The following is a 14,386-nucleotide window of genomic DNA, read 5'->3' as shown; positions in this document are numbered from 1 at the left end:
TGCTATAGGATAGAAAAATCTGAAAGAATGGAAGTTCTGTTTGGGTTACGGTAGGTTGATTCATCGATTTGGATTTGTGTTTTGGAAGCTTTTTTACCACTTTCTATCGTAGAATTGCCATTGCCTCATGTATTACGATTCCGAAACTATCAAATGTCCATAGTAAAATTTTCCAGCAAATAAAACACCAAATTACAACTGAGCAGCATGGCTTTTATAAAGGCCGCTTAACTACCCGAAATCTTTTGGATTTTATAATATTCAATTTGAATGCAATAAACTATGTCAACCAAGCAGAAACCCTTTACACTGACTTCAGTAAAATGTTTGACAGAATTGACATAGGGTTATTGATCGTGGTTCGGCCTATGCAAAAACTGATCCTGGTTCGGCCCATCAGCTTAATCATCGATAATTTATTGAATATTTAAAGATTGTATTTTCTTTTTAATTGATGTAAATCGGTGAAACTTTTAAACTTTCCTCTACGTTTCGTTTATTACGTTTCGGCCTACTTTATAGCTGTTCAGCCATCCTCAGATTTATATAAACAGTTCTTATAAAAAAGTGCAAAACTTTTGTTGTCCGCTGTTATTCTTTACGGCGACGCTGCCCGTGCCGTAAGTGGTTGTCTTCTGCTCTGTTCAAACTTTCTTAGTTTGTGCAGGGCGCCGTCATATGCGTTGGAGAAACTCAGAGCGTCCCGCTGTAAATTCACCGTTTTCCCCTCGCGCAGTTTTACATGTAGTGTTTCAGCGTTCAATCGTTTGGCTTCGTTGCTCTCTCGCTCTAAAATAGCTGTTTCAGAGAACTTGAAGACATGGCCCTGTTCCACTGCGTGCTGTGTGAGTCCAGTCATCGACGATTTAGTCCGGATTGAGCTTTGGTGTTGCTGCAAACGTTTTTCAAGTGTTTGCGATGTTTGTCCTACATACACTTTGTCGCTACATCCACCACACGGTATGCTATATACCACGTTAGTTTGTTGCATTTTGGGGATCTTGTCTTTCAGCTTAGTGAAAATAGTGTCTTTCATTTTATTGCATGGTCTGTGCGACACTGTGACGTCATGCTTGCGCAATACTTTGGCCACTTTTTCACTTAAACATGGGATGTATGGGAGTGATATGTACTTTGTGGTTTTCTCTTCCCTGTCGGTGTTTTGAAGCGTGTTGTAGAGTAGATGCACTCTGTTTGCTAGTGTACGGTTTATCAGCTGATCGGGGTAGTTGTTTTTGCGTAGTGTATCTTTAGCCACTTGTATGCTCTCTTCTCTCTTTGCCGGATCAGTTAACTTTAGAGCACGATCAAAAAGCGCTGTGACTGTGTTTACTTTGTGCGCAAAGAGGCTCTCCGAGTAGAAGTCTAGATATCGGCCGTCTTTCTGCTTGGGATGCCAAGATTTTCCAATTTGGTTGTTTTTTCTCGATAGGGTTAGATCCAGAAATCTTAAGCACGATTCTGTTTCTTTTTCTATCGTGAATTGTATCGTGTCGTGTAGTTTATTGAATTCTTGGAGAACGATGTTTATTTCGTCCTCTTTTCCGACTAAAAAACAATCATCGACGTAGCGCTTGTAAAACTCAATCGAGATGTTTTTTTGGGTCAATGTGGCTAACGTAGTTTTTTCGAGCTTCTCCATTATGATGTTAGCGACAACTGGAGAGAGAGGCGATCCCATGGGTACACCCTGGACTTGGGAGAAAAATTTGTTGTTGTATTGAAAGAAAGATGCTTCCAATACTGTTTTCATTGCTGATTTAAAACTCTCCCACGGGATGGTTGTGTGGTTCCGCCTACTCTACAACACGCTTCAAAACACCGACAGGGAAGAGAAAACCACAAAGTACATATCACTCCCATACATCCCATGTTTAAGTGAAAAAGTGGCCAAAGTATTGCGCAAGCATGACGTCACAGTGTCGCACAGACCATGCAATAAAATGAAAGACACTATTTTCACTAAGCTGAAAGACAAGATCCCCAAAATGCAACAAACTAACGTGGTATATAGCATACCGTGTGGTGGATGTAGCGACAAAGTGTATGTAGGACAAACATCGCAAACACTTGAAAAACGTTTGCAGCAACACCAAAGCTCAATCCGGACTAAATCGTCGATGACTGGACTCACACAGCACGCAGTGGAACAGGGCCATGTCTTCAAGTTCTCTGAAACAGCTATTTTAGAGCGAGAGAGCAACGAAGCCAAACGATTGAACGCTGAAACACTACATGTAAAACTGCGCGAGGGGAAAACGGTGAATTTACAGCGGGACGCTCTGAGTTTCTCCAACGCATATGACGGCGCCCTGCACAAACTAAGAAAGTTTGAACAGAGCAGAAGACAACCACTTACGGCACGGGCAGCGTCGCCGTAAAGAATAACAGCGGACAACAAAAGTTTTGCACTTTTTTATAAGAACTGTTTATATAAATCTGAGGATGGCTGAACAGCTATAAAGTAGGCCGAAACGTAATAAACGAAACGTAGAGGAAAGTTTAAAAGTTTCACCGATTTACATCAATTAAAAAGAAAATACAAAGGAATACGGTGACCAAAACAATTGAAGCATATTTAAAGATTTAAAGGCAAAATAGTTTTATAAGTTGCTTATATTTGCCATAAAAATTAATGTAACTAGTTCAGATAATTAAATTTATAACGCATGTAAAAGCGGCTTCCAATGTCGTCATCAAAGCTGCCTTTTTAAACACCTAAAAAGTGTTTTAGTCTGTGAAGTATAGGTTAAAATCAATTTTAAATCATAGTTTCATCTATATTCTTTCATTATTGGAAAGTGTTATTCCAAACAAAAAGCGAGACTACGACTTATTGAGAAAATACAATTTTAATATTTTGATCTTAGTTCGGCCTACAAATGATCGTGGTTCGGCCTATCAGCTTCACTGAATCGCCGCAAGAGGCGCCGCGCTTCTGCCCACGTTTTAATCAATTTCTGAGTGCACGTACCACTCGTGTTAAATCTAAATGTTGGGTTTTATTCCATATTTTATTATTTCATGCATTTCAGAAACAAATTTATTATCATCCTAAAATTGAGCTTTTCTTTTAACAATAAATATGAGGGTATTTTTTCCAAAGTAGCGTACAAACTGGGTTGTAATGTGCGGAATTTTATGTAACTTTGTACACAGCTTCAGGGCTTGTGCATGAAACGATATTTGAAAAAAATCATGGTATCGTGTTTTCCTAGAAAACTCAAATGGAAATTTTCCGATTTTCATGTACATCCCCTATTTTAAACATTCATAGCTTTTGAGCCAAGTATTGTAAAATAAATATTTTTTCATGATAATGTAAGCAAATTAACTCACCGTTCCAGAAAAATACTACCTGGAAAAAAAATTTCTGCAAAATTTCATGATTGTGGGAACTCCAAGGAAAAATCAATAAAAGTAGTACATATCACGAACTAATTGGACATGAATTCCTTTCAGTTCTACTATAATTTGACTTACGTCACTTATGTGCGTTTTTCGGTTATTCAGCGTGGCAAATTTCATCAGCGTGCATAATACTGAACTAAAAGGAATTCATTTCCAATTAGTTCGCGACATTTCGCGAGTTCTACTAAGACGCTCGCAAATAATTTTTTATGCTTTACCTTTTGATTTTTTTTAAAAAGTTTTTCGGTTCGCCAATTTCTATTCATTTGACGATAGAAATTTAGCATAATTTTTTGTCCCTGAATTAGGTCAAAAACCAATGACTGACGTCGGTGTATGACGGGTTATTAGTTAACACAGTTGTTATTTCTATAGTGACTATTTTGATTGATCCATTGGAAAATATTCTGAAATTTAGTGTAGATTCTGTCTTTCTTCGAAGGCACCTTTTAGACTACAGGACAATTACAAGGCTAGTGCTTCGATCCTATTGACTCATTGACGTCTGGTTTGTAAGATCAGCGTTGTACCTCGACTCCAACTGGGAGGAGAAAATTAATAACTGTATCTAAATTAACTTTATTTGAAATAACCACATTATTGTCTATGCACAAGTTTATTTAACACTGCTAGGTAGATAAGGTGAAAAAAGATACTAAATTTAGCATCAAAAATACAACTGTACTACTTGTAATGCTTCAATATTCTATTGAATATGACCGAAGAAAGTAAAAAATTGTCTGAACTTATGTAACTCGAAATAGTTAGAATATTGACCATGTACAAGCTCATTTAACACTGCTAGGTAGATAAATTGAAGTAAGATACTATATTAGGCACCAAAAATAATCTTATACCGTTTCTGATTGTTTAATATATAAAAACATTCGTTTTAGAAACTTTATATCGCATTAGGCCGAATCAAGATCATCGATGGGCCGAACCACGATCAACGTAGGCCGAACCAGGATCATAATTTGACTGTCATTAAAAATCAAATTATAAATCAACTGGTCTTCTAAGGTTTCTTCTAAATTAAGAAATAGAATCGTCTTTAGTTATTCTTGCCATACATTCTAATTTTTTTTGAAAAACATTGTGATTTAGATAGACATACGTGCATTAGTCCAAGGGTGCTATGTGAAACAATGAGAATAGGCCGAACCACGATCAATCACCCTACCCTTACTAATCTTTAAATTGGAAAAATATGGAATAGATTAAACACTTTTGATATGGCTACAGTCATATCTTACAAAACGGAAACAAATAGTTCGCTTACAAAACACCTTTTCCAAGCCGATACAAGTCACATCTAGTGTTCCCCTAGGTTCTCGTCTGGGCGCTTTTCTCTTCATCCTGTGCGTAAATGACATATCCTTTCTTCTTCGTGATTCAATACGTCTTCCAATAATATCACTGCAATCGTTCTATCGCTTTTGATGAATCTCTGCCGATGTAATGCACATTTTCTAAAAGAATTAAAACTAAATCCGAAGATGACATATTTTGAAGGTCTGGGATTGCATCCGGAATTAGGTCCGGGCCTGGGATTTGATCCGATAATGGGATTGGGACGGAGATCGGGATTGCGTTTGGGACTGGGGTAGAATCCTGGACAGGGATTGAGTCTGGGACTGGAATTGCGACAGAGACTGGGATTGCGTCCGGAGCGGGGATTAGCGTGGGGACTGAGATTGCGTCCGAGACTGAGACTGTGTTCGGGTATAGGATTACGGGTCTGGGATTGCGTCCGGGATTGAGATTTGATCCGGGACTGGGATTTGGTCCGGGATTAGGACGGAAATTGGGATTGCGCCCGGGGCAAGGATTGGAACAGTGAATGGGATTACGTCCGGGACTGAGATTGCATCCGGGACTGGGATTTGAACGGAGATCGGGGTTGCGTTCGGGACTGAGGAAGAGACCTAAACTGGGATTGAGTCTGGGACTGGAATTGGGACAGGGAATGGGATTGCTCCCTTGACTAAAATTGCATCCGGGACTGGGATTGGGACGATGACCGGAATTGCGACCGGGACTGGAATTTGATCCGGGTCAGGGATTGGGACAGGGACTGGGGACTGCGATTGCGTCCGCGATTGGGATTTGTTCCTGGACTGGGATAGGGATGTTGACTAGGATTGGGTCTGGGGACTGGGATTTGGTCCCGGACTGGGATTACATCCGGGACGGAGATTGGGACGAGAACCAGGGTTTTTTTGTGTGGGCTTATCACTTTGACCACAACATTATTGATCTATTGTAATGTTGCCCGGGAGTATGCTGTATTCTGCACTGCATTTTTGTGCTTTATCGTTATTGAGTAAACGATGGGTATGAAAAGGGGAAGGCAAATGAGGAGCGTCCAATATAGCTCTAGCCATCCCATGCCCCTACCTAGCGCCTCCACGTGGCCATACCTGGTAATGCTCTTTTGAGTAGCCAAGCTAGGAGGTGCGATGCTGGGTGGTTCCCGGCTGCCTGATCTCAAAACCGGGGTTTTGGGCAGACGGCGGAGCCACACGGCCTTGCTAATAGGTAAGCCTAATTTAGTTATTTTAATTATTTTTTTTCGTTTTAGCTTATGAAGCATCTCTTGCTATACAGTAAAAACTTTGGCCAAAACGACTTTTAATACTGCACATGGATACCAGAATGAAAAAATTAAATTATGTATTAGAAGCACCTAGGGAACTTCAAAGGACGCTATTCTATTTCATACGAAGGACTGCTGGTGAGATTGTTCTATTATATACCACACTTCATTATAAACCCATATAGAGTAGGGCGGGGCATAAGTGCGATGTTTGAAGTTGTCATCAATTTTCGCGAGATATAAAGAAGAACAACAACCAAATATATTTTATAGTGATGCAGCTACTCAATGTCTTTACATTCAACTATAAATCATCTGGAATAATAGTGTTATTGAAAATAAATTCTTCATTCTTCTGAACCAGTGCCGATTCGCACTTTTACCCCACTAGTGGGGTAAAAGTTCGATTACCGCGGGGCAAAAGTGCGAAGCTCGAATCCATGAAATTAGCACAGCAGTAGCTAACAAAACCATATTATCGTCAATCTGCGGTATGTTTCGGTAAGGAATATTCTCAATTTACACCTTTCCTATTTTCCGCTGGTGTATTGCAGCCTCCGACAGATCGAAACTTTCCCAAACGTTTGTTTTATGTTTCATCAGCGGAAAAACATTGTTTTCCTTCGACCAACATCTGTAGAGCACAGTTTTCTGCAGATCTTCCATTTCTAGTATCTGTAATATAGTGCCAAAAGCTGTATATAAGCTATACATTTTTGCCCCGTCCGTGAATCGCACCTTTACTCCGCTAGGCGCTTGACGGGGTTTGATTAAATTATGGAAAAGCGAAATATATTTTGTACACTCTTTTCACCGTATTTTCAAAACAGATATGCGAGTGATGTAAAACAGTGCTACAAATTTTCAACAAGTAATATCCTCCTGTTGATATCGTATTACCCGTATAACAAAAAATTACATTAAAACCGCCCTAAAATAACATTTGCACATAACTCAGCAACTATGCTTCGTAAGCAACCAAAGTTTACGTTAGATTCAAGCAGTCAAAGTAGTCACCCATTAATGCCAATGTAGTCAATTTACTCGAATCTGCACCGATGAATCATTAAATCGCATCCTTACTCTATAACAAAGGTAAAAATGTAGTTTCAACCACATTTATGGTTGTTTTACGCGCAAACAGAAATTCCATTTCGTTTCAAACTGATATGTATGATTGAAATGAAAATATTTACATCGAAAACTCAATTTGACAATACTTTACTTTTAATTCAAAACTGTTATTTTCTTGATTCAAATAGAATTTCGTTTCGAAACAAAAATATTTTTAGGTTGTTATAAAAATTTCGTTTGAAACAAACGAATTTTTTCGCTCCGTGATAGAAACGAAACCTTTCCCCAAACAACCCCGTTGAGAATCGCGGCTATAACGCTGACGGACGAACAGCGTCGCCCGCAGTACCTTACAAGTCGCAAGAACTTGCATAGTGTCGTCGTCCCGTCAGTAAAATGAGTTAGATTCTCGATCCATGAATCGAACTTTTACCCCGTCAATAAATCGAACTTTTGCCCCGCTAGGCGCTTGACGGGGTTTGATTAAATTATGGAAAAGTAACATATATTTTGTAAATTCTTCTCACCACAATTTCAAGAGAGATATCTGAGTGATGTAAAACGCTGCTACAATTTGTGAATAAGTAATATCCTCCCGTTGATATCGTATTTGCCGTACAACGAAATATTACATCAAAACCGTTCTAAAATAACTTTTACCCATAACTCAGCAACTATGATTCGTAAACAACAAATGTTTATGATGGATTTAAGCTGTCAAAGTACTCACCCATCCATGCCAATGTAGTCAATTTACTCGGAATCCGCACTGATAAATCATTGAATCGCACTTTTACCCGCATCGTACTTTTACCCCTCCTTACTCTATACCACATTTCCTCTTAATACCATATTATTAATAGCATTATTATTGATATCATAAATGTGGAAGGCTGGATGATGGAGTGGATTGCCAACCTGAATCCTTAAGGTCTGAAGCAAATATGGCACTTCTCAACTCAAAACAAACAAATCATCACGTGGGTTAAAGTTGGTACAGCGAAATTGATTATTACATGGAAGGATCCTAATGCTGGAAGGCGACTCTTATAACCCCGGAATGCGCACAAGTGCCTCTGCTTGTGGGTCCGCCCAATCCCTTTTGGCCCTTCTGTAACAGCATTGGAGTGAAATTCATTTGATAATCAAATTTGGATCTACTGTAATTCTACCCACATACATTGGCAAGTCCTTGAACTGATGGTGGCTTTCCTCTACTACTACTACTACTACTTTATCGTTATTGAGTAAACGATAAGCTTATATTTTTTTATGTGTGCTTATGTGTATGAGGGTTTTACACTTGCTTAGATGCATGTCCCACTATACCAAACCTGTTTCGCCTCGTTATAGTTAGAACTGGTGAGTCCTCATGAGGTTCAAAACCATTACCTCAATAGGTCCTCATACCAGTATACTAACCATAAGAAGCGTCTTCGGGATAATGTAGAATTCAGCATTAAGTAGGGGTGATGATGGGCCTGAGAATAAACCCATGCTAATGTCACTTTGACATCGAATGGCCTGATTCTACTAAGATTCAAACCCACGACCATTCGCTTGTCAAAGCAGACTCGGTAACTTTGCGGCTATAGAGCCCCCATGAGGACCAGGGTTGCGTCCAGCATTGAAATAGCGTCCAGGATAGAGATTGGGATTGGGCCTGAAATTTGGTTTAGGACTGCAATAGGGATGTTGACTAGGATTGCGTCTGGAGCGGGGATTGGCACAAGGACTAGGATTCGGTCCGGGACTGAGACTGTATTCGGAACTGGGATTGGGCCGAGGACCAGGATTGCGTCCGGGACTGGATTTGGTTCAGGATCTGGGATTGTGTCCGGGACTGGGATTGCGTCCAGAACTTAGATTGCGTCCTACACTGGGATTGGGACGGGAACCGGGATTGCGTCCGGAACTGGGATTGGGATTGAGTGGAGACTCGGGTACTGTGTACGGGCCTGGAAATAGGTCCTGGACTGCGCTTGGAACGGGGACTGTCATTGCGTCCGGGGTTTGGATTGCATCCGTTACTGGGTTTGCGTCCGCGGTAAGGATTGAAATAGGGACTAGAATTGTGTCCGGCACTGGGATTTAGACGGAGACCAGAACTGGGATTGGGCTCGGGACTGGCATTATTTCTAAGTCTGGGATTGCCTTAGGGACTGGGATTGAGACGTGAACTTCATCCGGACGGAGATTGGGAACAGGACTGAGATAGCCTTCAGGGAAACAGGACTGGGATTGGGACGGGGACCAGTATTGCACTCGGGACTGGGATTGTGACAGGGAATGAAATATGGACGGGGACTGGGATTGTGCCTAAAACTGGGAATGGGTCCGGGACCGAGATTGAGCCCGGGATTGGGAATGAATTTGTGACGCTGAAATTGGGTCCGCATCTAAGATTGTGCTCGGGCTTGGGATCGGGTCCGGGCCTGATATTTGGTACGGGACTGAAAATGGATCAGGGAATGGAATTGTCTCCGAAACTGAGACTGTGTCCGGGTCTGGGATTGCATCCGGGAGTTGGATTGCGTCCGCGACTGGGATTAGGACGTGGCCTGGGACTGGGTTTGAGTCGGGGGCTGGAATTGCATCCGGAACTGGCAATGGGTCCGGGACTGGGATTGCGCCCTGGACTAGGACTGCGTTTGGCTGTGGAATTGCGTCCGGAACTGGGGTTGAACCGGGACTGGGATTGGGTCGGGGACTGGGATCCTATTCGAGGCTGGGTTTGCAACCGGGTCTGGAATTGCATCCTGGACTGAGATTGCGTATGGGTCTGGGATTAAGATTGTGTCGGAACTGAAAATGAGATGGAAGATAGGATTGGGTCCGAGACTGGATTTATGTCTGGGTCGGGTATTTGGTAAGGGACTGGAATTGGGTCGGGAACCGGAACCGGGATTGCATCCTAGATTGGGATTGGGCTCGGAAATAAGATTGGGGCGGGGATTGGGACGGAGGACTGGGTTTGGGGTTGTGTGCAACTTCAGAGCTCCAAAGTTCCTTTAGAACGTTACCATGATGACTTGGAAACTATAAAAAAATCGGTTACCGGTGCTAAACTCGTTAAGGATCATGAAGAGTGTATAGCCACATAAGTTGTTCGCGTTTCTACTCCACTGCGTCATTGATATCGTCGAATAAGTGTGTAACACTGCATTAACAACCACAAATATTTTAGCAGCTTTCTTTAAAAACATGCAAACAGTTCCTGCCAACGATTTTCTTTTTCCTTTTGTAATTTGCATCCACTGTGAACATTTTTGTGGAAAGTTTTTATTTGGTTACAGAAAACTTTTTAGAACACTTTGCTGGATGATTTTTCCAATTTTTTTGGGATACAATACATCCACAAGAATAACATAGCAAAAATTTCAGTTTTATTGCTTCTTTACGATGGTATTTATGAAAAATTTTGGTCAGAAAACCGTTACAGGAATGAAAAAAAATTCTCTTTATTACCAGGATTTTGGTGTAGGTACAAACAAAATATTTGTATGTCAATAATATTATTCTTTAGCAGCAGCGAATGTTTTTTTTGCTTTAAGAACTTGATTCTTCGTGATCGATATCGCTTCGTTTCTAAGCCCCAGCCTGAATCTAATTTGTATTTGAAAATCGTGATCACTTCAATTACTCCATCTTTGACAATCTTTGACAAAAACGCTGTTGATCAACTTAATTTCGAAACATTCTCATCGGTAGCAATACATTTCGCGGCAATCAATCCCAAGATAAACAACCGTTCCGTTCCGATCTGCACGACTTAGTCTATAACAATATCTTACTCGACAATCACGGACCGTCGTGCGTCGCTGGCTGGTTGGTGCAGCTTCTACTACGTGCTGCGTCGCTCCGTCGTCCCAGTTGCGGTTACGAAACCATTCGTGCACAGGAGCGCGCAGTGTGTCACTTTGCGGGCTCAATTGGCAAAGGTGAAATATTTCAACACGCCCGCACCCACAGAAGCCTTCGCCTTGTCTTTGCCTAGCCGAGCAATCTGTTGACCTACTAGTGCTGCCGCAGCAGCACTGCATCTGTAGTAGGTAGGTAAAGTTTTTCCACATCGCAAATGTCCACAAGAGCTATCGACAGCCAGGGAAAGTTTCATAAATCCTCTTTTGATAGTTACTACTGGTAGAGACAGCCGGTGTCACGGCAAGATCTGCTGCGACTGCACAGGTGCAGCCGCAGTAGCAGCAACATCAGGTTCACTTTATTTTTTTCTTTATCTTGAGACGAAAGTGGGTGTGCAGTTCCCGGATGGTGCTGCCGTAGAAACGTGCTCCAACATGGTGCGGCAGAGAAATTTCAAACTGTAGCAGACTAAGAGTATCGATATTCCGTCATTGTTTAGCAATCAAGCCTGGCTAACCGTTCAGCACTTTATCGAGAAGATAAATGGTGTTACTGAAACCAGTAAAAATTAAAACATATTGCCTTCTCATAAGGCAGTAAATAGCATAAAATTTCAGGAGACTAATCTCGGCTGAAAAGTTCATCGACGTTGAACTTCGCCACTTGTGTCGGTCGTCTGATGATGGTGATGACAAAAATAGCGAACGATAAGATCGGCTCGTGCGCTGCCGCAAATGGCAACCCGTGGAGTCAGCTTGGAGTCTGCATGTCTCCCACGGCTGTGGTCTTTGGCAGCAGCGAATGCCGGTCGCCCGGTGATGTGCCAGTAAATTTCTTTTAATTGTCCACCATGTGCACCGTGCAACGTGCCGCTAGTGCAAACATCGGCATCGGCAGCAAGTGGCAAACAACCAACCAGCCGCTATGCGGAGCGGGACATCGGGATCTTTCGATTGGGATACATTGTCGACATCATTCCGCGATACATCAGAAGCTGGCTGCCATGCTTATGCTACGGTGGCTGGCTCGGGGTAATTTATGCGATGTTGGTCTTGCTTGTTTCGTGCCGGAACAATTTGTTCAGCATTTGTTTACCCGAGTCAGCCCGGCGCGGCCAGCGCGCGGTTCTGCATAGATCAAATGCTCACGTACATGTATCATATTTTAGCACGGAAACGGCGGGTCTCACGCAGATATAGTCTACTAATTCTAACCTTAAACTTAGGCTAGCCAGCCGCCGTTTGATGGTGTAGTTAATGCACTAGGAGAAATGGATCACACACGCCACAGCTGCACGCAGTTTAACCCGAAAGGGCGAGATTTACGAGGAACGAGTTGCGTCTGCGAAGGCTAATTTACCAGATGATTTCTCAGTTCGGGATAGAGTCTACAGACCGGCGTAAAATGGTTAGAAAGTTTTCCCCGTTGTTGTGGCGTTTGCCGGTTATTATAGAGCATCATGCATTCGCTTTCTAAAAGAGATCTATTAGCTTCTTTTAAAGCGAATCTAATCTTTTCTAAATAATGTTCAGCTAACCAACGCGATTGCGGAAGACCGACAGCAACGGTCTGGTTGGTGTGTGGGAAATAGTTGGTGTTTCATCCTTTGCTAGTGGGTTGAAAATCTTTGGGATTGGTAGTTTTTTTAGGCCAAATAACGACAAAAAAGTATCAAGTATCACAATCTTTAAACGACTGGTAGATTAAAGTGGTAGAACAAAAGTTTTATTTACCATTCTGCAATACAAATTTGTATTAAAAATGTCACTGTGGCAAATGAATTTGGTTTTGCAAAATGTTTCAATATTTTTTCAATATAGTGGTTATATCACTTAGTTTGCTGAAGTTAAGAACCAAAATGCGCACCATTTAGAGCTATGGGAATTCTAAGAATTCCGTATTGGTTCCTATAAAGGGATAGTTAAACATGCGCAATGTTCGTTAGTAGTTAATGTCACTACCAAGACCCGACCTAAAACAAAAAGCTCGGCTGATGACCACATGCCATGGAAAAGAATCTAACCAAAATTCAGAACAGAAAGATAAAGAGTTTGGTTGCCTCTGGACTTCCTGTAAAGGAAGCACGAGCGCAAGTATTGACTCAGTCTGATTCTGGATTCTGGCAATGACATCTCGGGTTGAACATGGCTGGAAACATGATAATGTGCAAACACGGAATTTTGGAGCGTTTGTTCTCCGTAATAGGAGCGGCTCAAAACAACGTCTGAAATCTATGTTAGGAACGAACTATTTGTAGTCCACGTGCCAGTATGAGATGACTATACACGATGGTTTTTCGGGGAGACAGTATAAAAAACAATACACAAAGAAAGAAACGCAAAAAAATTTGGGTCGGAACAATCGGAATAGACCCACGAGCTAGGTACAGACCCATTCCAGCGTTACGGGACACTATCCCTACTATGCAGATCAGTTCCTGTTTCATCAAATCCCTGGCATTCTAGTGGAAAATAAAGTATTCTTTAAACAAATATTTTACGAGGTATGTGTCAAAAAATTGGTGAAACAGGAGGCGATTCATACTGTAACAATTGGTGCTAATTGTGTCCCGTAACGCTGGAATGTGTCTACAGCTTTTATAGTGATGGGCGAGACGCCGAAATGGGTGGCTGGACGGCGGCCAATCAGTCCTCGAATGTTTGTGAAAGAATCGAGGGCCGGTTCTTTAATAAACATCATCAACATGTACAGTTCGCATCACAAGTTCTTCTGATGATAAGGAATATAACTACTGACCAAAACAGAACATTAAGATTATCATCTGAAATTTCAAAGGCCAGAAGTAGAATTACAAACCGGTGATTGGGGGTTCAGCACAAAGCAGCAAACCAACGAAATATGCCTAAGGCATATTGTCTTTGCCGCATCCGAAAATTGCAGTGAATGGCGTAATCCTGTATCGTATAAAGAATTACATCTCTAATTCTCAACAGGGGTTCACGCCAGATCGCTCCGGATAAATTACTTTGCTAGACTTTACTTTATGAGTCAAAAAAGTTGAACCAAAAGTAACTCCAAATGATCAAACTATCCCTGTATTGGTCACGAGATGCTTCTGTGTAACTTTCGCAACTTGGTGCTTTGAGTCGATTTGTTGAATGGATGAGCTTCTATCTACGCTGTAGAATCTTACGCGTGTTAAATTTTAAGCTGAGTACAAGCATATTTTCGCGATTTACCAATGATTCAAACCAGTATATTCTCTGTCTATAAAACAAATATACGTAGCAATCAGAATGTATCACGACAACAAAAAAAGGGACAAACCAATGTTGCCTCACGCGAATGAGCAGGATAATTGTCGATGAGAATATATTATGATTCACACTCGCTCTCACAAGCGCTTGATTTGGTGTCACAGGTGTACAATAAAATGTGTGTCTGTCGCGAGCAGGGCTTCGACCGACTTTTTTTCTA

At 41.5% G+C, this 14,386-nt stretch overlaps 2 protein-coding genes across 2 annotated transcripts in view; both read right to left on the bottom strand.

Moving 5' to 3' along the window:
• The window catches only part of LOC128737484 (insulin-like growth factor-binding protein complex acid labile subunit), a 553,799-nt gene that overhangs the window by 302,581 nt on the left and 236,832 nt on the right, over positions 1-14,386 (bottom strand). The gene's annotated exons all lie outside the window — the stretch shown is intronic.
• Positions 599-1,642, bottom strand: LOC128735549 (uncharacterized). Its single transcript, XM_053830030.1, has one exon. It carries the CDS (start codon positions 1,640-1,642, stop codon positions 599-601), a length of 1,044 nt encoding a protein of 347 aa, XP_053686005.1.

Source organism: Sabethes cyaneus, chromosome 2 (genome assembly GCF_943734655.1).
Source record: "Sabethes cyaneus chromosome 2, idSabCyanKW18_F2, whole genome shotgun sequence".
Lineage (NCBI taxonomy): Eukaryota > Metazoa > Arthropoda > Insecta > Diptera > Culicidae > Sabethes > Sabethes cyaneus.
This window is presented reverse-complemented; position numbering and strand designations above follow the sequence as displayed.